General features: G+C 40.7%; 1 protein-coding gene and 1 pseudogene across 2 annotated transcripts in view; one reads left to right on the forward strand and one right to left on the reverse strand.

Moving 5' to 3' along the window:
- Window positions 1-967: 967 nt before the first annotated feature.
- CCDC191 (coiled-coil domain containing 191) overlaps window positions 968-25,679 on the reverse strand; it is a 64,671-nt gene continuing 39,959 nt past the window's right edge. Inside the window, exons 9-16 of one of the 2 annotated variants that reach the window (XM_033128373.1) lie at window positions 23,426-23,883; window positions 22,532-22,644; window positions 19,761-19,843; window positions 18,909-19,010; window positions 9,154-9,297; window positions 4,158-4,310; window positions 3,497-3,642; window positions 968-2,493 (exon numbers count right to left, since the gene is read on the reverse strand). In XM_033128373.1, coding sequence (XP_032984264.1) covers window positions 2,349-2,493; window positions 3,497-3,642; window positions 4,158-4,310; window positions 9,154-9,297; window positions 18,909-19,010; window positions 19,761-19,843; window positions 22,532-22,644; window positions 23,426-23,883 — 1,344 coding nt within the window. In that variant the 3' untranslated portion in view covers window positions 968-2,348. The remainder of the gene's footprint in view (window positions 2,494-3,496; window positions 3,643-4,157; window positions 4,311-9,153; window positions 9,298-18,908; window positions 19,011-19,760; window positions 19,844-22,531; window positions 22,645-23,425; window positions 23,884-25,679) is intronic. The other variant, XM_033128383.1, reaches the window with a different exon arrangement.
- Window positions 15,519-16,225, forward strand: LOC117037533 (ATP synthase F(0) complex subunit B1, mitochondrial-like; annotated as a pseudogene).

Here is a 25,679-nt window from a genome sequence, read left to right on the forward strand (position 1 = left end):
TGGGGCTTGGAGCCTTTGCATTTGATTACGTTTCCGGGTCTGATGTTGGACTAAAAGAAACCCAGGAATATTTATTTAATATGAAAATTAATATTTAACTGGCCCAGCAACATTAAAAGGGGTTTGTGAAGCCAACTCTGGGAGCTGTGGGTTAAACATTTTGCACTCTTTTTATACTTGTATTCATATCTTTTTATCACCTCAGATTCAGACACAAGGCCTTTTAAATGGAGATTAAAAAAATTACTGCCATTTATGTAAAATAAGGTACTGTGAGCAAGTTATTTACATGGAAAATAAAGTGCTTTCTTTAAGGAAACTAGTTGGTGTTTCTTGGTGTGTCTCCTGAGCTCTTCTCCTCTAAGAAAGCCTGCATTATAGCTGGGCTGTGGTCTCTGCTGCCTGGCCTATGTCCCCAGCCTGTGGATGGACCTACACCACTTCTACCCCTAAATTATCCTTTTCCTGGTGTTACTTTTCCAGTTCTGTAAGCCAGGGATATTGCTTATTGGGCATTTTGTTAGCAGTAACATTTCAAGTCACATCTTTAAGACAGCCTAGCAAGAAACATAGGTCATTTACTAAGTTATTTTCCTGTATCTCTTTAGAAGGTTCTGTAAGTAGGTAAAAAGTTCTTGCTCGCCCAATCAGAATATGGGCTGCTAAAAACTCAATTTCTAAATGATGTTTGAGGCCAAATAAACATAAAAGAAAACTTAAGCTTTATGGATGTATTTAGGCACCTGGCATGTTTACTTAGGGATTCACCCTTATCTACCAGCTTGGTATTAAAATTGGTGTTTGATTTCTGGGTGCTACTGTGTTTCCCCAAAAATAAGACCTAGCCGGACAATCAGCTCTAAGGCGTCTTTTGGAGCAAAAATTAATATAAGACACATTTATATTAATTTTTGCTCCAAAAGACGCCTTAGAGCTGACTGTCCGGCTAGTTGTTATTTTTGGGGAAACAAGGTACTGTCAGCCAATGTTCTACAACTGTAGTATAGTTAGGTATAAACAGACAGTGATTTAGATGGAAAGAGATTGAATATGAGTACTTTCATTCCCATTTTCTTTAGCAACCATCAATCTTAAAAATAATTTTTAGATGACAACTGTATAATCAGTCACATTAAAGGAAAAAGTGAGGGGACAGGGACACTGGAAGAAATGAAGTTCAACTTAGGGTGTTTTGTCATATCTGAGTAAATCATCACACATCTTCCATAGAAAAAGGACAGAAGTCATTTTGCAGGTGGTAGAGCTAGAAACCCCTTCTAGGAAGTAAGGCACAATAACAGAATGTACTGAACAACACCGAATTTTACTTTACCAACTCAGATTTTCAACTTGCTAAATAATAGTTACCTCAGAGCTATAAGGGCCTTCTATTTCACTCTGTACATTTATCTCCCTGAATTTGTTGTAATAAACATGTATTTTGTAATGAAAACAATTTTTTCTAGCAGGTAATTCAGTTCACAGAAGGGAGCATTTTGTCTTTATAGTCTTTAGCACCTTAATGACTAAAACATTCTTTGAATTCAAGATAAACATCTTGATATATAGAACAAACTGAGCTGAGGACTAGATGCCACATTAGGTATTACTTAGAAGTTGCAAGTGAGAGCACGAACAGATATTTAAACAAATTGATGGGCTGCCTTTGACAGTCATTAGCTTTTGGCAGTTCCCTTCCTGCTTATCAAGGTGCACTGAAGAGAAGTATCTGTGGTCCCCCAATTTCTCTGAAATTAGGATACGCTGTTACCCTTTGCATCAGCTACACAGAATACCTTTCAATATGTGGTTTTCCATTGGGGTGGGTGAAAAAAGGACGTGGTCTGGCAGAATGCCTGTTACTGATGCTAAGGTATGAGATGGCATGGCTCCTTTCCTCACTAGTTTTAATTTATGTTTAACTGGAGTTACATTGGTCAACAACTCTTGTTAAGCTATAAGGACACATTTTCCTCCACAAGCTCAGGCAAGCAAACACTTGCCCTTTTTAAAGTTTATGATGCTAAAAATATGTAGGATACATTTGAACAGCGGAGCTCTCTAGACTGTTCCTTTGGATAATCCTGCTGTGACAAATGATGTAGTGAACTGATTAGCAACCTAAGAAATAAGGACGTGCAAATTCACAAAATAATTCCTTTGCTCCAAGAAGGACGTGACAGAACATAAACGAAGTGTATGCGCGTATGTGTGGGTGGGTGGTGATGACACATGCATACTATGGACCGGTGGACACCCCATCCGAGCACTGCACTGGCTTGTGTGCTCTGCACACGCAGGACTCCTCTTCCACGAGGGCCGAGTACACGACGGCCGGTACAACTGCGTCACGGTGGTGCCAGCACCTGGAAATCTGGAAGAATCTCAGCTACCTTCTTACGGAGTTGCTCTCGCCTTTCTTCTCTTACTCTTTCCTCTTGCATAAATTTTGCAAACTTCTTCCATGTCTGAAATGTGATCCAGAGAATCCTCCTTCAAGAATAAAAAGAAGAAAAAAAAGTGAAATGCTAAGAAAAAGTTGGCTTTCCATCTGAAGAACGTTAAACACTTTATAAAAGAATCATACTTATGTGACTAAAACATAAAAGATACGGAAATCGCAGCTGGAATTCAACTGAGAAGTGCTATGAAGAAAATAAAGCAACCAAAGTGGAAGGGAGTGACTAATAGGTTTTTATTTTCTATCAGGTGGATTTGGGAAACTCTGAGAAGGTGACACTTCCATACCTACACAACAGCCGTCACGCGTCAACAAGGAGGCTTCTGCCCACCACACTGCGCTCATAAAGAATGCACCCACTCACCAAAGAAGGACAGATCATTCGTTTACTCTCAAAGGGAAGTATATAATGAAACTTAGAGCATTTCTACTCGAAATGCTTAAAATGACAAAGCAAAGGAAAACATGTAATAACCTTATTCCCCAAGGACGATGGATCACTGTATTATCAATAGGGCATACAGTACGAGCCTGTTTATATAAAGTTCCAAACCAGACGGTAGCCTTGAAAGCTGCATACTTAGAACGTAAAATTAAAAAAAAAACAAAAAACAAAAAAAAAACCCTGAAATGTTCATTATAAAAATGAGATTAGTTTACCTTTAGGAAAGAAGGGGCTGGGCTTGTGATTGGCAGGAAGCCAGCAGGGACTTCTGGGGGCCCTACTTCTCGACCTCAGTGGTGGTGACACGGGGTGTCCATTTTACAGTAATTCTTTAAGTGGTATTTGTATGATTTAAGCACTTTTCTATATTTGTGTTTTATTTCACAATAATGTTTAAAAAAAGTTGAACTTCAAAGATAATCCTGTGTGACAAGAATACATACATTCTGGGATTCCCACGCCTGCCCGGTGTCGCCAGTGCCCAGCTCTCCCAGCCTCCATGTCACCCCGTCAGACATGTTCAAGGCACAATACATTGCAGAGCAATCGTGAAGCCCGGGAGTGAACCTCCTCGGGGATCCAGTCCTCACCTGTCACTATGCTGCACCGCGGCCTTGTGCTTGCTCTGAGAAGCGACCTTGGCCTCCCTGACTGTGTTGAACCAGGTCTGGAAAACCTTCTTCTGAAGGAAGTGTACACACTGTCTTTTAACTTCTTCCTCCAGGTCAGTCAGGTACTGGGGATGAGGAAAGGAACAGAAGTGAGAGTAAAAGGTCACAAAGAATTAGAGCAAACAAACAGTACTAAAGAGAATGAAAGCAAACACAAAAAGGAACGCAGGACACCAGAGGCGCAGGAGAAAAAGACACCATGCAGACAAGGTAATACCCTCTGGAATGTATTTAAAAAATAATGGAACCAGAGGGGTAAAAACATAAGACTGAGGGGGCAGGTTTCTGGCAAAATCACTTGGGCAATTACGGGACAAGAAACGAGTATAAAAACAAGCTGGTATAATGATACATTACATCTTTATAAAGATGAACACTCTGTGAAAAGAAACGTGCTTAAGGTTTTATACTAACAAAAAACTGAACTGACGTTTTCATATTCATTTCAAAGCAATGAATGAGCTTGATCATACGTTCTTGAAAAAACAATGACTTACAATCCATTCTGGATTGCATCCAGTTTTCTCACACAGCAGTGAGCAGAGACATGCATTTAAAGCTCCCTTCCCCGTGGCCTTGCCTGCCGCCAGCTGCGGATGGCTCTCCTGAGCAACATTTGGGAATAAAACTGGTCAGCCCGGGCCATCTTCCTTGCCAGGCTCTCCCGACTATGCTGGAACCAGGTTAGCAGGCATTTCCTCTGTAGGGCCAAAGAGTGATGTTCTTCAGCCACCTGGACAATTTTTTTAAATAAGAAAAAGGAAATTATTTCTTGTACCTTAAATCATTTCAGGAAACACACATCCTCTGGGCAGACGATGTTGCAAACCTTATGTAGGCAACTACTGGAGAGAAGAATCTTACGGACATTCAGCCTATGTCCCCAAAGCTTTGACTACTGACCCTATTTTATGGGGGTTTTAGATTTATATCACACATAGCCTTTCAATGCTGACTCCCTGAAGACCATAGTGACTGGCTGGTTATTAGGGAAATGGGATAAACAACCTCCAAAGCCATTATCTCCCTTGCACTGAGTTTTGAAGTGGATGGCTGGCAACATTCTCAGTTTGTTCTCCTGGAGCTTGGACAGCAATTCCATAACAAACCTCTCTTTCTATGTACTTAACCACTGTCTAAATGAGGGAATGCCAATACTTTCAATTAGTTTTGTAGAATGAGCTGTCACCAGCACTGAAATTTAGACATTATCAATAAACCACAAAACCATTTGATAGAAAAATAACATAATGAATAATTCAATGTCTTACCACCTTAAAAGGCTCAGAGCATCATTCTATCAAAATAAACTTACAACTCAGAGTTTATAGATTTTAAAAAGTAGGGGTGGCTGGTTAGCTCAGTTGGTTAGAGTGTGGTGCTCTTAACAAGGTCCCCGGTTCGATTCCCACATGGGCCACTGTGAGCTGCGCCCTCCACAACTAGATTGAAACAACTACTTGACTTGGAGCTGATGGGTCCTGGAAAAACACACTTAAATACAAAAGTTTAAAAACAATTTATAAAAGAAACAAGAACTATCCCAAATAAACACTCTAATTCTACACCTAAAGGAACTAGAAAAATGACAAACAAAATCCAAAGTAAACAGAAAGAAGTAAATAGTGAAGCGTGGAAATAAAATAGAAATTTAAAAAAAAAGATTTGAAAAGAAAAATAAAACTAAGAGCTGGTTGAGAAGATAAACAAAATTGATAAAGCTTTACCAAGAAAAAAAAAAAAGTAACTTAACATTCTTTCAAGAGGCAGGAAGGAGAAATCCTTCCCTCTTAGTCCTCTCCAGACACTTACACATTTTGCTAAGCCTTGGTAGCTACCCAGCCCTGTGAATGGGACTGATCCAAGTGAGTTTCTTGGCAGTCATACTTCTGGGCAAGAGTGACCACCACAGGACATCTCTGTGGCACCTGAGCTGGCTGCCTGTCCTGACTCCTCCCAGTCTGGGAGCCAAAGGCAAGGGGAGCCAGAAACACAGGGCCTGCTCCCCTCCCTTCTCTCCACCCTCTGGGAAAACAGAACCAGGAAGGAAAAGATTCTCAGAAGACACCTTCCAAGTTCTGAAAATTGTTGTTGGAATAAATGGAATACAGCGTGACAAGGAGAAAATTCTGAGATGTTCTAAATTACAGAGGCCGGAAACAAAGAAAGAGACAGAACTGTCAGGCTGGCCAGCTAACAAAAGACTACTCACATTCCTTCTACTGCCTGTTGGAATTTTGGATTAATCTCCTGGCGGCTATTTCTGCAGATTATTTTCAGGCACCGTCTAACTCCAGAAGCCTCAGCTTGTTTACATGTGGGCTTTCCGGACTGCTGCCCACAGCCAGTCCACAGGAGCAGACATTTCTTTATGCAGACCTGGCGCCTATCCCAGGGCTGGCCCCGCGTCACCTTCCCCCACGCCTTTGCCTATAGCGAATGAAAATTCGTTCAGATCTCTTTCGTTCCCTTTCTCCGTACTTAATGTATTAGTTTGGTGCAAAAGTAATTGCCACTTTTGCAATTATTTTTAACCTTTTAAACTGGATTACTTTTGCACCAACCTAATATAAAAACGTTTGCAAAACTCTGGGATGATGGACATGCTGTCTTTTCTACCTAGCCATGGTGCTGGTGGTTTAGGCTCCATGCCCCAAGACCTGTCTTTTGGCTAGCCTTCTGGCTCAACGAAACCTTACTTAAAAAAGACTTCAGTTGTGGAAGTTAATTTGTTGTTGTTGTTTAACAAGCAAGCACAAGTGACTTTGAGGGAAAAATGCTAAATAACTCTTCTGAAAAAAGTGTTATGAACAAGCCCTCCTTCTTTCCTGATTTTTTTTTATCCCTTCCTGGAAGCCAACTCTAATGGGTGAAGAAGCCATCCCTTCCTCTTTCTGTCCTCTAGAATTTTTCGTTTTACTTTGTATTTTTTACTTTCAGCTGGTGGTTGGCACCTACGCACACATGATTCCTACAGCACAAAAGCATGGCACAGCCGGGCAGGGTTCGTGGAGGTGCCCAGCTCCACTCGAGCTTTGTAACCAAGGCACTGCGTGACTTTCAGCAAGTCAGTTCTCCTCTCCAGGGCTCTGTCCCCTGATCTACAAATTGAGAGAGATGGAGAGGATTGCTGATGCTGTAAAATTCCATTATCTAGTGATACGCTGAACAGTGGCCCTCAGCAGCAGCCTCGTCCTGATCCCTGGAACCTGTAAATACGTGACCTTACATGGTCAAAGGGACTTTGCAGCTGTGATTAAGTGACGGATCCTAACATGCGGAGATGATCCTGGATTAGCGGGGAGAGCCCTAACTGTAATCGCAAGTGTCCTCCTAAGAGGGAAGCAGGAGGGTCTGGAAGAGATTGGAGTGACTCGAGAAAGAGGCCAGGAGCAAAGGAACGCAGGTGACTTTTAGCTAGGAGCTAAAAAAGACACAGATGCTCCCCTTGGAAGCTCCAGGAGGAACTTGCCCTGCTCATAGTTTGACTTTAGCCCAGTAAGTTTGATTTCGGATTTCTGACCTCCAGAATTTTAAGATAATAAATGTGTGTTGTTTTAAGCCACTAAGCTTTGTATTAATTTGTTGTAACAGCAATAGGAAACAAATACATTTGTTATGAACTAGAGAGGTGATTCTCAATATATGGTGCTCAGACTGCTTGTATCAGAATCCACTGGGCTACTTTTTAAAAATACCAATTCTCTGATACCCCCAAGCCCCGCCCTCCCCCCCCCCACACCCTGGCCAACACCCCAGACCTACTGAAAATACTTGGAGGTGGGACATAGACAGTGCATTTTTATAGGTTCTCCAGATGGTTTTATGAAAAATTTTGGAAATGCTGGTTTCAGATATGTGACTTCTTGTTTTTATTTTAATTGGGGTTTTCTATTAATATATTTAAAGCCTATAATTGTTATTTTGAGCTCAAACTTTGTTTCTGTTTTTACATTCTTATGAATAAATTTTTAAAAATTTAATTTGGTTATTCACCCATAGATTCTATTTTGTTTCTAAATGTCATACCTTTCTTGATTTTACTCAATCAAAAACAAGAACCAAAAAAATATAGTTAATAAGAATATGAGAGTGAGCTTTTCCACGCCCTGTCTGCCTTTCCTTTGTGAATAATTAACAACAAAGAAATAGATAAAAGCCAGATAAAACAAAATAAAACTAGGAGCACTTAAATGAATAGCAAACTATCTGATATGACCAATCTTTGTGGTAATATATTGTACGAAGCAAATTTCAATTCAAATTTCAAAATTCATTTCCAGATTCATTCACTCAGAAGACTGAGGAGTCATCGCTCCCATCTCATTATTAGGAAAAGGCCAAAGCAAAATAGCAGTGGCCTGGGGCACAGATGGGTCCGGACCACCACACATTGGCCTCCTCAGCTGTATTGGAATATTCAGTAGTTCGAGAACCACTGGTAAGGAGGCTGAGGACAAAAAAATCGGGGACAGTGTTAAAATAGGGGGAAGGGTATTTAGGAAAGATACAAAGAAGGAAAGAAAGTGTGAAAATAGGAAGAGAGCAAAGAGAATGAAGGGTGAACAGATTGGCTAGGGAGGAAAAAAGCATCCTACGTCACGTTCACAGAGGTAGAACCTGCAGCATTACTTGATTTAGTGGGACTCTTACGATATGAAACATCTTTACTCCTGGTTTTCACAACCAAAAAGACTACTCTTACTTTTCAGTATTTAACCTGGCCAAATAAGAGTGGTCATAACTGGCACACGTTACTGAGCTTATTAACTAGAATTCTAAAGGTAACATTTTCTATGTTTTGAGCTTCAGGATCATTTAGTTGAATGCCCTGTTCCAGGAACTGGATAAATTTGAATTTCAAGAGTGTTTGATTTCATGTATCTTTGTGTTTCCTATAATAGGATTATACCCATCCGCTCTGCGCATGATTTCCTAGTGCCTCCTAGTGGAGTAGGTGAGTCTCTCTCACTCCTCGATGGCCTTCAGTTCAGTCCTATGACTTGCTCGCGCCAAAAGAATGTTAATAAATATAATACTAGCAGAGATTTCATAGGGGTTTATAGAACAGGATTTGGCCTTTGTATCTCAGACATTTGCCAGGTGAAAAGCACGGCCTGAATAACTGCTACAGCCAGAAAGAGAGGCTGTGGGGAGACCTGAACCCACTCCACAACTGGTCTACAGATATGAGTGAGAAATCAATGCTCGAATTATATGCCACTGATCTGTGGGGACTGTTTGTTATGCAGCTTTATTGCAGCAGAAACCTGACTAACAGACCTTATTTTTCTCTTTATTAAACATTGCTAGAAGTGAGAGAGGCTTCTATTTACCTTGGAGGTATCTAATCAAAAATTTACTCTATCTTTTCCCACTCTATTCAAATACAGAAGTCTTTCTCTACCTTGGAAGACCAAATCTAAACTCTTATCCAAAACAAATAAATACAAACACTCAATTCATTTATCTTTCTGGCTTTTAAATCATTAAAGAGCCCCAAAGCATAATTGGGTGTTTCTCTGATTTGAAAAATCCATTTTCTAATTTTGAGTGGTAAGAGTGTGACACTATACCTGGATGTTTTGCTTGCTTTGCATTCTCAATCTCTTCCAAGGCTCCAGAACTTTTTTTCTTAGCAATACCCTTTCATAATGATTTTTGGCTATTGCTTCAAGCTGTTGGTTCCTCTTAATTCTCTTCTGTTTCTCTAGTTCTTTCTGAAAAAAATAAAGAAGTAAAAATGCTGAGGAGAGACCAAGATGGCAACATAGGAGCTCTTGAAATTCCCTCCTGCTTTGGATGCACTGAATATACAGCTACACACAGTTATTCCCTCTGAAAGAAATCCAGAAACTAGCTGAGTGACTCTTCCACATTAGGCAAATGAGAAACTACCCACATTGAAATAGGTAGAAAAGGCTGAGACACGTTCTTGCCATAAACTTATGCCTGGCACAGCACCACACAATAGGGAGGGCACTCCCACCTTCCAGCTTCATCCTGAGGAGTGAAGGGTTTGGACTGCACATCTAGAACCCCAACTTTTAAGACAACCACCCAAGGGATGGGACCCCCAAACACCTATCTCTGAAAGCCAACTGGGCTTGCGTCCCTGAGGCACACAAAACTATAGCAAACAAAGAAGTAGTTCTTAACGGATGTGTGAGGTCTCGCTGTGGCTATCCCCACAGGGCTCAGCCCTGAGGGAGCAGGCAAAAAAACGCCCATGTCCTAGTCTTTTCCTAAAAAGGGTTTGACTACGTACTGTACAAGCTGCTGCCTGAGGGTCTGGCTTCTAATTTAGCATTCATCTAGGGGCTGGCTGGATCCTCCTTAGAGCCTGGGGGATCTTACCCCACCGGTGGGCACTTAACTCACCTTCTTCCTCTGGCTTGCTCTAATGATAAAACCAGATTGCCAACATCTCTAGAAGGAGCTTACCTACACATCTGGCACCCCGATTTTTGTGACTGCCACCTGAGGGATGGGCCCCTGCATCGTCTGGCTCTGATAGCCAATGGAACTTACATTCACAGTCCCGCAGGACGATAGTAAACAAAGAAGCAGTTTTTAAATGGATGCAGGAGAACCACTTCCCCCCACCCCACGGGCCCCCTACCCTCAGTAGCTATCCACCACTTGGGCTCAGTCCAGAGGGAGCAGGCAAAAACACGCATCTCCTGGTTTCTTTCTGGAAGGGGCTTAACTATATACATTCCCAGCTGTTGCTAGATGGTACAGCTTCAAATCAGCTTGCATCCAGGTGCTGAATGAGATCCTTGTCTTTGGGACACTGACAGGTCTTGAAACATGTTCAACTACTTGGGAGCAACTAAGAACAAAGAGAGCAGCTTGGATGATCACAAAGGTTTGAGAGACAACCAGGAGCCTGCATTGAGCTGACTGGTCTCCTACACAAGACAAATCTGTCAAGACTAGGAGAGGTAGCTGTTTTAGCCAATGCACAGAAACCAACACAAAGAATTTTTAAAAATGAAGAAACGAGGAATATGTTCCAAACAAAAGCACACGCTAACTCTCCAGAAATCAATGAAAAGGAGATAAGATATTTACCCAATAAAGAGTTCAAAATAAGGGCCATAAAGATGCTCTCTGAGGTCATAAAAGCAAAGCATTAACAAAGAGAGGATGTCAACAAAGGGATAGAAAATATTTTAAAAGTACCAAACATAAATCATACAGCTGAAGAATACAATAACTGAACTGAAAAATCCAATACATCGGTTCAAGAGCTGTTCAGATCAAGCAGAAAAAAGGATCAGCCAACTTGTAGACAGAGCAGTGGGATTTATCCAATCAGAGGAACAAAAAGAAAAAACAATGCAAAAGAGTAGACAAAGCTTGAGGGATTTATGTTTCACCATCAAGGAGACAAATACATGCACTATAGTGGTCCCAGAAGGAGAAGAGAGAAAGGGGCTGAAAGTTTATTCAAAGAAATACTGGCTGAAAATTTCCCTAATCTGGGGAAAGAAATAGACATCCAGATTCAGGAAGCCCTAAAGAATACCAAAGAGGGTGAATCTAAATAGACATATGCTAAGACACATTATAATTGAATTGTCAAAAATTAAAGACAAGGAGAGAATCTTAAAAGCAGCAAGAGAAACGCAATTTGTTACACACGGGCACTATCATAAGACTACAAGCGGACTTTTCAGCAGAAACCTTAAATGTCAATCCCACTTCTAATATATATCCATAGGAAACAAAGTCACTATCTCAGATATCTGTACTCCTTTGTTTATTGCAGCAGTATTCACAATAGCCAAGGTATTGAAACAACCTAAGTATCCACTGATGGATGAATGGATAAAGAAAATGTGACACACACACACACACACACACACACACACACACACACAAATGGGATATTAGCCTTTTAAAAAAGGAAATCCTGACATTTTTGACAACATAGAAAAACGCTGCCGGCATTATGCTAAATGAAATAAGGCAGACAGAGGAAAACAAATACTGTGTGGTATCACTATGTGATTCCTCTATGTGGAATCTTTAAAAAAAGGTTTAACTCATTCATAGAAATGGAGCGTAGAATTGTGGTTGTCAGTGGCTGAGGGATGGGAAGAACAGGGAGACCCTGAAAAAGGGTACACACTTTCAGTTATAAGATGAATAAGGTCTGTGGACCAATGTATAACATGGTAACTACAGTTGATAATACTATAATTGAAATTTACTAAGAGCGGAGAACTTGTGTTTTCTCTCTCTCTCTCTCTCTCTCTCTCTCTCTCTCTCTCTCTCACACACACACACACACACACACACACACACACATTAAATATGTACTGAGGTGATGAATGTGTTAACTAACTCAATGGTGGGAATCCTTTTGCAATGCATATGTATATGTAAATCATCATGTATATTTTAGGTATCTTACAATTTTGTCAATTATACCTCAGTAAAGCTGAAAACAAATAAAAGTGCCATGACCAAAAAACTAATGAATTTCATTTCAACAAACAGCTAATTAATTTAATTTGAACATGTAACCACTAATCAGTGTGTTAATCATGGTAAAAGAACGCAGGAGGGGCGGCCAGATGGCTCAGTTGGTTACAGCGAGAGCTCTGAACAACAGAGTTGCCAGTTCGATTCCCTCCATGCGATGGTGGGCTGCGCCCCCCACAACTAAAGCAAAAATGGCGACTAGACTTGGAGCTGAGCTGCACGCTCCACAGCTAGACTGAAGGACAACAACTTGGAGCTAATGAGCCCTGGAGAAACACACTGTACCCCAATTCCCCAATAAAACAAACAAAAAACTCTGGAGCATTAAAAAAAGGATTAAAAAAAGAAAAACAATTCTGACAAAAGGCTGAGGAAATGTCGGTCATGAGTCCTACAAGAGTCAGGACTCTGCATATTCTTGGATTTATTCAGTATTGATCACAGAAATGATTGACAGCAGCTCACCAAGTTACTAAAGAGTAAAACATCCAGGTAGGAGAGAGCAATCAGTATTCTTCCTTCATTATTATGCAAAACCTAGCAATACAGCCCCTGCATTCAGATTATGGGGTAGAGATTTATAACTATTCAAAATTAAAGATACTCCATTCGAAGTCTAGAAGAATATTCTTACACTGAGCTGTTTTTTCAAGTGCTCAATAATAAGTCCAGAGAAAAGTTAAAAGTACTTGATCATTGGGAAACGGCACTCCTTCCTCTAAGAAGATTAGCCACCTCTGGTGATGCACTGAGAAAACACACCTCCATGCCCCTCAAAAACCTGCATCCCTAAGGGGCTGCCTGAGAAAGATGATGTACTGAGAAAGATAATGGTGTGTACTAGACAGATATTATTTTATTTATTTTTGTCTTTTTAATGAAAATAGGCTATAATAAAACTGAGAGGAAAGAAACTACCTAAAAATGGTGGGTAGTAACTAGTGTCACCCATTATGAAAGTCACAAGAGCAAAATCAAAGACTTCAGGTTGCCTTCGCAGCAGTTGTCCTCTATGCAGCATAAATAGAAAAACATTTACTTTAAGCATCTTTTTCTTTATTCCCCACAATTTCACTTCGGGAAAAAGGTTGTGGTGAATTGGATGATTCTGACAAGCTAGCTAATTGCCTGAGCCTTCATCTGTGAGAAAGAAAATAGGAGCGCAAGCACTGGAACATTTCGAATATGGAAGGGAGACTTGCTCTGATCTTCCAATCCTAACTACCTGTTTCTGTACAAATTCTTCAAGAGGAAATGCCCATGTTCTCCACAGCGCTCGACCAAAATTACCTTTTAATCTTGATTCCAGACACTTCAGATGTTGAGTTAGATGGCCAGAAATAAAAATTATTTACAAGAATGTTCTTATGAGTCACAAGGGGAAGCCAAAGGTTGAGTGGGGTGGAAAACAAAAACTGGCCATTTTCTCACCCACTGAGATGTCCCTGTCGAGGCAGCAGCGGCAACTTGCAGACAGGACTCTAACCGTCAGTGAGCCTTTGGGGCCGGCCTCCGGCTCGGCCCATCCTGGTCCCCGCACACCGAAACTGCAGCCTGTCTTCCTAGATTGACAACCTCTGGCTGGTGGTGCGGGCTCCAAAGGCAAACCATTTTGTTTGCATGGACTGTGGGGAAAAGTAGGCTTTTAAAAAGTCTACGTTTTCATAGAAAAATAGAAAGAAAAACATTTAACAAATTAGAGGTCTGCTTGGGCCGAAAATTTGTATTCTTACATAGCGATTTAATTTAAATGTGTATTGCCTCCCTTCATTAAGGATTCCTCACTAGAGTTGCTTGTAGTTTATGAATAGTACTGTATTTTCCATTTCCTTGTATGTAAAATGTCTATAACAATACCTGCGTCCAAGATGTGCTGAGTGGATTACATGATATGATGCTGTCGGCTTTGAGGTGGCACTTGTATCAGGGAGCTACACTGCTGGTGTTTCATAGAACATAGTTCACTCAGGCTAAAAAGGGCAACAAAATCAGGGTAGCTTTCTGATTTAAATTATTCAACAAATGACAGGCAAAAAATAAGACTCATTTGATGGTGTGTGTGTGTCCATCACTACTGCTTTGAGAGAAAGACCAGGGATTTCAGCAAAAATGAAGAAGAATATGGGGTAGTGGACACCATCCTCAAACTCTCTGCCTTCTGCCAATCAGAAGCCACCTTTCACTGTGCTCTGGAACATATTCTCGCTTATGCAGTCCTGTAATTTATACACTTTACTCTCTTGTATCATGAATTTCTCTCTCTCTACTGGATCATTCCCATCATTATGCAAAATATGTGCTGCTTTTCCCAGCTTTATAAAATAAAACCAAAAATAAAAAATCAAAAAAAAAATCACCAAAGGAAAAAAAATCCTTCTTTGACCCCAAGTGACCCCTATTATACTCACGGTGTCTATTCCCTCACCTATTCTCTCCTCACCTCACCAGAATGCACTCCCTTCCTAGCACTCCACTGAGAACACTCTCATCTAGGTCATGAACGATCTCTGTGTTGCCAAATCAAAGAGTCACTTATCTGTCCTCCTGACTGAACTCGGAAGCAGTTAGCCCGGTTAACCACCATCGTCCCCTTCCAGAAATACTGATTTTCTCTCAGCTTGTCAACAGAAAACTCTCCTGGTTCTCTTTCTACCTCACTAGCTCCTCATCCTTTCAGTAATTATTCCTGGACCATCATATTTCTTCTCTGTTCAGACAATTCCCAAGCTGATTTCATTCACTTCTAGGGCATTAAAAACACCGACACGTTTTTGCCTCCCAGATTCCTTACTACAATCTTGATGTCCAGGCTTACATAGTCAACTGCCTATTTGACATGTTCATTTGGAAGTTTAACAGGCATCTCACATGTAACATGCCCCCAATGGACCTTGCAGAAACCTCTTCAGCGTCAAATATTACCTTCGCAGCGAGGCCTTTCCCATCTTGCTTCCCCCCCTTATACGACGAGTACCTTTCCCTCGCTGCTTCTGTAGTTACCATCTTATGTATTACTGTTTTCCCCAGCTAGCATCCATGTTTGAGGAGAGGGCTGTTTCTCTTCTCCACTGCCCTATTCTAACACCTAGAACAACGCGTAGCACATAGTAAGTGCTCTACAGATATCTGTTAAATGAACAAATATGCTTCTTAAGTAATTGTGGAAGACTTCAAATCTTACCTGGTCTTCTCCAATCAATTTATCTTTTCAACCACAAACTTCATCAACTGTCCATCAATCAAAAGCATATTTATACAGCCATAAAAGTCACTGTCTGATAATACTAGAAAGTAAGCTTCTAGTAAAAATAGAGTAATGGGATGCTAAGAATTTAGATTTTTAGTTTCACAAGGTCACTGTGTGAGACCTGTGAGTGGCCATCTATCTTATGGCTGCACCTGACAAGAAGAGACTCTTAAGCCACCACCTGGACCATTGCTGACCATGCTGTCCCAGGTGGTACTTCTGCCATTGCCACGTGGCCCCCTCTCTGAAGCATGTAGCATGTTTAGGTCCAGAGGAATTGCAGGTAACAAGGACCTTTCACAGAGGGCAGCCATGTCTTGACCAGGAACCACCTCTTCCTGAATATGGAGGACAGATCTGTCATGGGCTCTTCCCTGAGGAATTCCTCCTGTTCCTTTATCCTAAAACTGGTCTCACAGGACTTGTGTTTTCTATCTAAAGAAAGACATGTGATTGCCCTAGAGACCACCTCTACCATATCAACAATAGGGTTGCTCATCTATGTAATCAGAAAATACGGCACCACTGTGGAACCATTTGCTGATAAACTTGAGCAAAAAAGTGCCCAGCCAGAAGAGGTGAAGCAGGCTTCCATCCAACACATCCAGGATGCGACTGAATTAGAGAAGTCACAGCAGGCACTGGTTCAGAAATGTCATCACCTTTTTGATGTCCACGGGAATACTGCTGTGGCCTTGGAGGTCGCTTCCTGGGAACGGCTCTATAAAGTACACAAGGAGGTAAAGAATCGCCTGTGCAGAATAGGATGCGTGAACAGGAATAAGAGCACATGATGAACCGGTGCAGAAACGCACTGTGCAGAGCATCTCTGTTAGAAGCAAAAGGAGATAACTGCAATTGCCAAGTGCATTTTAGATCTAAAGCACAGATGCATTTACAGCTAGTCTGTGAATGTATTCATCTCAACTGAGACAGCTACAAAAAGTTGATTTACTAAATGGAAACTAGTCTATGTGACAAAAATCTTTTTGTCTGTTGTTGGGGACTAGAGGTACATTTTACCTTTCCTAAAAAGGAAAGATTTAGTCTTGGTACAATGGGTGAAATAAAACAACATATTGGCCAGTAATGTATTCCTCATCCTTCTTGCTCTATATAGGCTGTTTGCTTCCAACAAGAAAAAAAGCTGGATAGACAGCAAATTAATGACTTTTGATGAACAAATCAGAAAAAGCCATTGCAAATCTGGAGAGACAGGCACTTTAAGGGAGGCACAGGACCTAAGAATTTGCTTATCTGAGGCAGAAACCACCATACATCCTCTGAGCCAGTAAGGCGATTAAACTAGAAATTTTGGCGAATTGGAGGAGGCCAAGGGTGGTCCAGAGAAGAAAGGTGAAGCTTCTGAGGGTTACAGTCGGACATTCCCCACCTTTTTGCAGGCTTTTGTTCTAGGAACTCCCCCAGTCTCTCTGAGAGGACCGACTGCGAGAGTCCAGATGAAATTCCCACCATGGTTTTGGCTTGGGGAGAGGAACAGCAACCACTGCAAAACCTGCCCAGACCATTTTCCCTTAGGAAACAAAGGACTTCATCTGCAAGTGGCACCACCTGAGGGCACCAGTGGAATGCCACTTCAGCTGGCGGAAGGTAACTATGTCCAGACCAGCCCCCCATCTCACCTACGTGGAGGGGGAACCGCCCAGAGGAAAGGGCTCTCAGATCACAGATTGAGACAGTAGATACTCAAAGCAGGGAACAGAGGGGCAGGGAAAAGCCCCACCCCTAGAGGAGGAACAAAAATCCTCCCGAATGCCCAGTAGTGTGCACTCCCCAGTGAGAATCAGAACATTAGAGAAATCTCCTCCCCCCTTGTCCACACCCCGGCAGCACAAATCTCCAGTTGTAACAATGGAGCATAGCCGAGAGAGCTGCAAGAGACAGATTCTCTCTGGGGAACAGCACAGAGGGAAGACTTAAGGCCACAAGAGGAGACATAACAAAGTCACTGGAGGAAATTGCAGTCTACGGTGCCCACAGGGACAACAAACCCCAGTAATGGTAACCATAGCATTAACAAGCTTCATGGCCCAACTTCCGACTAGATTAACATACGTGTAAATCTCCACACTAAAGGCCCATTTATCTCAGTTGCTATTGCCCTGTACAACATGTCTGGCTTCGGGTGGGGGGAAGTATATATATTATACACACACACACACACACACACACACACACACACACACACACACACGACATAATGAAAGACAAGAAATAAACAGTCTGAAAAGATAAAGCAATCATTAGAACAAGACTCAGATATGACCGAGATGTTGGAAACATAAGAGGGAATTTTAAATAACTTACGATAACATTAAAGGCTGTAATGGAAAAGGAAGTCATCATTCAAGATCAGACAGGTAATTTTTTTTTTTTCAGACAGGTAATTTTAGCAAACACATGGACAGTATAATGAAGAGTCAAATGACAGTGCTGCAAATCGAAAACATCGTAACAGAAATGAAGGGCTTATTGCTAGATGTGACCCAGCTGAGGAAAAAAATCAGGTACTTTGAAGTTAGGGCAATAGAAACTACACAAACTGAAAGGCAAAGAGAAAAAGTGTGAAAAATACAACAGAACAGAGCATCCAAGAGCTGAGGGACAATACCAAACAATGTAACACAAGCATAAGTAGAATCCCAGAAAGAGAAGAAATGAATGGGACAGGTGAAATATTTGAAGAAATAATGGGTAAATATATTCCAAAATTACTGACCACATAACAAGAAACTCAGAATTTAATAACCTTGAATAGAAGAGTTTTATCTCATTTCTTCTGTGTGAATTTTCTTCCATTTGTTAGTTCATTTATTCACTCATTCAATACATTTGCTGAGTTCCTGCTATGTGCTCAGTACACTGCTAGCCAATATAATAGCAACATAAGATTGCTCCCTCTACTCTTTTTTTTCTTTTTAAAGATTTTATTGGGGAAGGGGAAGAGACTTTATTGGGGAACAGTGTGTATTTCCAGGACTTTTTCCAAGTCAAGTTGTTGTTCTTTCACTCTTAGTTGTGGAGGGCGCAGCTCAGCTCCAGGTCCAGTTTCCGTTGTTAGTTGCAGGGGGCACAGCCCACCATCCCTTGTGGGACTCGAGGAATCGAACTGGCAACCTTGTGGTTGAGAGCCCACTGGTCCATGTGGGATTCGAACCGGCAGCCTTCAGCTTTAGGAGCATGGAGCTCCAATCGCCTGAGCCACCGGGCCGGCCCACTCCCTCTACTCTTATGGAGACTACAGTTTAGTTGAAGATGCAGAAATGAATAAAATAACCCAAAAACAGATGCGTAATTGTAAGCTCTGGTAATGCTTTGAAGGAAATAAACTGAGAGTCCACAGAGAGGGACCTAACTTAATGGTGGGTGCAGAGGAGGGTGTGGCAAGGCAGAAACGGCTAATCTGGAAGAAGTCCTATTGAGGTAAGACGTAAAGAATGAGTAGGTTTTCACTCACTAGGGAAAAATGGTAGAAGTGAGAAAAGAGTGCTCTGGACAGAGGTTCTGGGGTGGGAAGGTGCACAGGACCACCGCACTGCACAACAAGACCAAACAGGCACTACTGACCATTTTCTTCAGTCGCTTCTCTTCTCGTTTTCTCTCGAGCTGAGCCTCCTTTTCTTCTGCCTCCCTCTTCTGACGCTCCTCCTCTTGGGCTTTTAACTGGGCCTGATCAAGGTCAGAATTCGTAAAAATGAGAACCCTCACTTTGTATGGGACTAGGATCTTTTCATTTGAGGTTGAAGAAAGTCAAGTATCTACCAAAGTACCCACTCTCTTTCTAGAAGCCAGCACTTGGTGATAAAAGTAGAAAACCCAATCAATAGGTGGTCAGTTGTGTAACTTAAAAGTGTCTCCAAAGAATCCCCTTCTACTTGGGAAGATGAGACTAAGCATGAATAAGGCCACTAACTTTTAATCGTGAAAATGATCAATTTTTAGTTATTTTCATCTGTGAAATACTAAGTCCAAACTATATGTCGCGGGAAAATTGTTTCTTTCATTTCACCAAAACAAACTCCCAAAGCTGTTAAAACTGTCTATTCTTTCTTAGTAGGTACAAAATTTACTTCTGATAGATAAAGTCAAAACTCTGAAAGATAAGAATTACCCAGCTTTGCAAACTCATCAGGTCAGACATCTACCTATAATACATTAGTCCTGGTTATGTGTATCTCTTCCAGTGGGCTAGTTCCCATCAACCTTTGTAACATTTCCTACCTTCTATACTAATGATGTTGATGTTTTTTCCCTTTATTTTCCTAAAAGTGTCAGAGTTCAGGCCAGTGGGCAAAAAGCCATTTCCAAAGTTGGTATAACTCCATTGTCTCAACAGGCTTCAATAAGCTAGGTTTAATTTTGTAATAAAGACCTATACAAATCCTTTTTCTTGTTCAGTTTGCATTTTTGATTTATTACCAATTTCTCCTCTTCTTGTTTTTTCTTCCTCTCTGCCAAGATCCGTCTACGTTCAGCTCGCTGAACTGCTCTCTCTTCCATGGCTAGAAAATAGTAACAGAGTTCCAATATCAAAAATATAAGGAACACTGCAAAACAAATGTGTCCATTTTACAGTAAAATTTGGTGTTAAGGTTTTCTTTCAAGTTGAGTGTTCACAATCTCAGAAATATGTATGTATAAAATTTATATAAAAATATATAAATTGTAGGTGTGTGTACCATATATTCCCTGTAGACTAAAGACCCATAATCTCATCCTCAGCAATGATGAACAATTTGCAGATTATGTTTTTGTTTATATTGCCATTAGAATAACTGTTTACTTATTTAAATAAGAGAATGTGCCTTGATAATACTCTCAGTATGTGAAACCCAGAAACCAAAATTTTAATTTGGTAATTCCTTTAATGAATATAGAAAACTTTATACCTAACAAATAACTATATCTAACAAATAAAAATTTGAGGAGAATAGAACTACTCCTCAAATCCCATTGAGTCTGTTAATTTATCTTAAGTCACTATACGTGTGTCTGTATACGTACAAACAACAACAACAAACTAAAGTCTGGGGTCACGATGAATATATTTCAATTTAGTTTTAAGGCCTGGATATCCAGATGGACAGGAAATGGAACTGCACTAAGCATTAGGAGAACTGGCATCTGAACAAATTCGAGTGTCAGACTCTTGTTCTTGACAGTCTATTAAATATCAATCCAAAAGAAGGAAATGTGCAAGATGGTCTGATAATATGATTCTGTCATAAGTTAAAACTTTCATATAAAGAGGGGCATGGATGGCAGGAGTATCAAATTCTGCCCACCTAAGTCAGCCAATGGTTACTTTTGGTTCCTTGTGCTATATTATTGAGGAAGAAAATTTTAAGTCCAAGTTTTAAGAATTAATAAACAAAGAACTCGCCAGGCTATTTCTTACAGATATTAAGTGTCTGCTTTGCTGGAAAAAGAACAGTGGAGGTGCCACAGACGGTGGGAATGTTTAAGGAGGCAGAAATACACTAGCGGACTAAAATGAGAGAGACTTGAGAAGCAGAGTCTCTGGTAATATGCCCTTTCTCCATCTTTTCTGGAGCTAGTCATTAAAGACAACTTGAAAAGTAGCCTGGGCGCGGATGTGGAGAAAAGGGAACGCTTGTGCACTGTTGGTGGGATTGCAGACTGGTGCAGCCGCTATGGAAAACAGTATGGAGGTATCTCAAAATTCTGAAAATGGAACTACCTTATGATCCAGTAATTCCACTCCTAGGTATCTATCCGGAGAAATCCAAAACTTCAATTCAAAAATCTTTATGCACTCCTATGTTTATTGCAGCACTATACACAATAGCTAAGACATGGAAACAACCAAAATGCCCATCGGTAGATGACTGGATTAAGAAACTGTGGTACATTTATACAATGGAGTATTATGCAGCCATAAAGAAGAAAGAAATCTTGCCATTTGCAACAACATGGATGGATCTAGAGAACATTATGTTGAGTGAAATAAGTCAGACAGAGAAAGATAAGTACCATATGATCTCACTTATTTGCGGATTCTAAAGAAAAGAATAAGTGAATGAACTAATCAGAAACAGTTTGGGAGACAATGAGGAAAAACTGAGGGTTGCTAGATGGGCGGGAGGGGTGGGGGGTGAGGGGGAGGGTGAGGGGATTGGAGGGCAGTCGGTGACCACAGGATGGCCATGGGGTTTGAAAATTAATCTGGGGAACGTAATTTGGTGGTTACCAGAGCGTAAGGGGGTTGGGGGTGGAGGATGAGCGTGAGGGGGATCAAATGTATGGTGATGGAAGGGGAGCTGACTCTGGGTGGTGAACACACAGTGTGACTTATGGATGATGTGATACAGAATTGCACACCTGAAATCTATGTAATTCTACTAACAATTGTCACCCCAATAAATTAAAAATAAATTAAAAAAAAAAAAGTAGCCTGGGATTATAAAATATTCCAACTCCTTGATCAAGTAATAATAAAGAAATAATCACACCAAACTGGGCATTTCTTGATCATCCTTGGGCAACAATGGCATAAAGTGCTGTCCTGGCAGAGTCAGTGCCAGGACTGCTAATTTTTTCATTAATAGAAACTGTCCTTCAGATGACATCACTTCTTGTTAGGGCAGCAATCTTGCCATAGGTAAATGCTTCTCTTCTCGTAGTATTATTTGGTTTAAATAATGATTTCTATGCACATCGAAAATCTTACTAAATTAAAATGTGTGGTTTACAGATTTCATTACTAAAAGTCTATCATCAAGGCACAACTCTTTATAAAATGATGTAATAACCTGATGTAAATTGCTGTGAACTGGTCAATATTTTAAAATTAACAAAGTATGATGATAGGTGATCTTTGTTAAAATTTATTCTCAGAAGCTACTCATAGTTTTCTCATTTGTGTATTTGTCCTACAAAAAAATTTGTCCCATAAATCACAATACAAATCTCCAATTACAGGAAAATGATACACTTTCAGCATTTTTTTTTTCCAGTATTGGCTGGAGAGGCCCAAAAGTTTGGCAGAAGAGGCAGGAAACAAGGCATGGAGCTCTCTGGTGTACTCCACTTTCCACGTGTCTACCCGCCTTAGACTGACCGGGTTCTGCCAAGCCTCAAAACCCAAGAGTTGCCAGAATTCAGTCCCAGCACATTCTACTCCAGGAGGGAAGGTAACCATCCCCAAAGCCCCACCAAGACAGCCCTGCCTTTAAGTATGGGATGGGGTGCCGTCAGCCGCCTTGGGTTCCTTCTGGGTCCAGAAAGAGAATTTCGGGAGTCACTTCTACTACCTTCAGTCAGAGGGGAAGCAACAGGAGAACTGGGGGAGGAAAAAAAAGAGAATTCAGACCAACAACCAGCTTCATTCAAAGCACTTGAACCTGGGGAACTCAAAGCATTTAAAAACTTCGATTAATCCTTACTCTCTGAGATAACTGTGAATTATTACATCCACTAGATAAATTGATGGAATGAGGCAGGGAAAGGTTGAATGATTAGACTGAGTCTACACTTCGAGACTGGTCCTCTGACTCCCATCCCAGTGCTTCAAATCAACAGGCATCCCCCACTTCTTATCTTACCACTTATCACACATGTTGAGCATGTCTCAAGCACATCTGAAAGCACCTTAAATGGCTTTTGAGAAATTTGGACTCATTCCAGGCTCAAAGATGTTTATTTTTACCCAAAACTACAAATTTAAACTAGATCATTGGCAAACCCCAGGGACTGTTCCGTTTGGACCTGATAGTGTCTGATCTGGCTTCTCAGCACTAAACATAATCAGAAACCCACAAATCAAGTGAGAAGCAAGTAAGCATTTTCCTCTTACTGGTATAATACAGGTCCTCAGACAAAGGCAGCTGCAGTACAAATGCTAACTGTGTAAGTGGATCCTTAGAGGCAGCCACTTGCTTTAAATACCTGTTTGCACCTGTCATGTACCAGGCATAGTGCACAGGGCTTCTGTGCTTTTATAGGGCACAATAAGAGGCGAGATCACGGAGTCTGGAAGCTGGGAAAGTTCAGATACCCCTCTGCCACAGAGTGAAAAATCCCAAATAATGAGTCCAAAGAGTGTTGTGACACAATGGACATACTTTGGAAGCACCTGGCAGGTTCTTTTTGGTTCATCTTCTCTGGGGTTTGACGGCAGGTGGCTCTGTGTATCTGTGACTGCTGAAGCACGCGCCACGGCCCACTGAGCCTTCGCCAACCTCTGGCTTTCCTTCAGCTCCAGAATTGTTTTCTGCTGTTCCTGCAGTTTCTTCTTTTGCTTCTCAATCAGCTGTTGCTGGAAGACGTGGCGGTTGTGGAAATGGCCCAGGCAAATGGGTTCTGCTTTCTGGCTGGTGGTTCTGAGCCTCTTGTTGGGGCTAGGGTGTTGGGAAGGTTCCACATCCAGGGCCTTCTGTGGCTCACTGTCAGATGTGTTCAGAGGGACATTCTGGAGGGGAACCTCCAAGATACTGTTTGCTGGTCTTCCTAGTGGGGGACTGGGCATACAGCCAATGTTCCCAGAGGGAGGCATGGCCCACAAAGTGGGTATGGCAGTTACCTGAAAGAGAAGGAAAATGTTATAGCTCAGCTATTTCAAGGAGTGTGCTCAAGAGATCCGATTTCATCTAGTCAGCATTGCTCTGCTCAATGGCACAGCATCCCTGTCAGAGCGGCCCCGTGCTCCTGGCCTGGCTACCTCCGAGGCTACAGCCTGAGCTCTGTAAGCCACTGTGAGAATGGGCCCTGCTGCTCACCATGAAAGCTGCACAAACCACTGACATGGGCCAGGACATCTGTAACCAGAAAAATGTGCTCTTACGAACTCCTAATTTAGATAGTTCATTTGTGAATTAGGCAAGATTACTCCAGATACATATTACAGGAATTTGCATTTGCATGAATTGACAGAATTTTGCAGAAAATTGAAAAATTTGTGGCAAAGGATATATCCTTTCTCAAGAATGTTTGAAAACTAGTACAAATCAATAATAGCTCTTTATAAAACTCTTTAATACTAATAGCTTTTTAATAGTTTTTTCAATGCTTCTCTTGCCACTACTAAATTAGTCACAGGGTGTTTGTTTATTTCAGGATTAAGGCCTGGATTAAAGTTTAGTCTCCAGCTATTCCCAAACAATCTATTTGTGGGAAATACTGGCAAACCCAGGAATACTGGACAAGGATCTGCATTACATAAAAATAATGTTATCTAATAATATTTTACATTAGCATATGGTTTAATAATTTTCAAAGCTTTATCATTTAAACCCCATTTAACAGCTGAGGTATCATACTCAATCACAAGTTCTATACAGAGGGGAAGGAAGCAGAATTTTTAATCAGAAAAATTTATCCTGGCCCAAATAATGTCATAGGTAAAATGTCCCTTCGAGAATGGTTTGATTTCATGGTCTAAGGTCTGACCAGTTTTTGATTCTGTCATCTGCAGTGGTAGAAGGAGAAAAATACTGTGAGTTATCTTATAGTTTAGAAGCTTCTAGCTCTAATAGGGTGCTATACTCAGGTACTCAAAAGATATTTTTTTCATGATGATGGAAATATGTTCTATAGATTCAGCTGAAGTGAAAGCTGTGATATATGCAAACTGTGACATGTTAAATTCTTTAAAAAATAACCTTCTATTCCAGAAATGGACATTTATTCATGAGAATACCTGCTTAAGTAATTTAGCATCAAACAGGGTATATGTTTTAGGCCTTTTAAACTTTGTGGTAATGATATGTTATTAACCCAGCAAGACTATAAAAGCCTTGAGTACAGCAACAGATTTCTTTTGAATCATGGTAACTTTTTAAGGTGAAAATAAGAAAATGAAAGAAAAGCTACCTGGTACAGAATGTACTTAATAGAACAGAACTGAACAGTCTGGCTTAATCAGAGAAAATCATCTATTAGCTAACTGATAATTCTTAAAAATTTTAAGGTATAATATATGTGTTTGTGGTACATGAGTTCCTATGATTGTATAATTAGTGAGCATCTAACTAAAGATTTTATATTTTGATTTGTTCATGTTAACTCTAAACTCTGGAAAAGATTATAGTTTATCCAGTAACCTATTATAGCCCTTTATTTTCATTTGCTCTGTTTTTTACAATATTATCCTTTCTCGATATATTCTTTTGTTCTTGATTTCAGAGACTTGGAAACCCTTTTTCTTGAGTCTAAATTATATATATATAAGAATAAAAAAATGCTCTCTGATGACTTTTTTTTTTCATTTAAATGTAACAACAGTGGAACTTTGTAGGGTAAAAGGTCCACACAGCTATTTCCTAAGATAGAAGACTATGCTGGGTCTCACGGGAAACAAAATTATCTAACTGACCTGAA

The sequence above is a fragment of the Rhinolophus ferrumequinum genome, chromosome 2 (assembly GCF_004115265.2).
Source record: "Rhinolophus ferrumequinum isolate MPI-CBG mRhiFer1 chromosome 2, mRhiFer1_v1.p, whole genome shotgun sequence".
Classification (NCBI taxonomy): Eukaryota; Metazoa; Chordata; class Mammalia; order Chiroptera; family Rhinolophidae; genus Rhinolophus; species Rhinolophus ferrumequinum.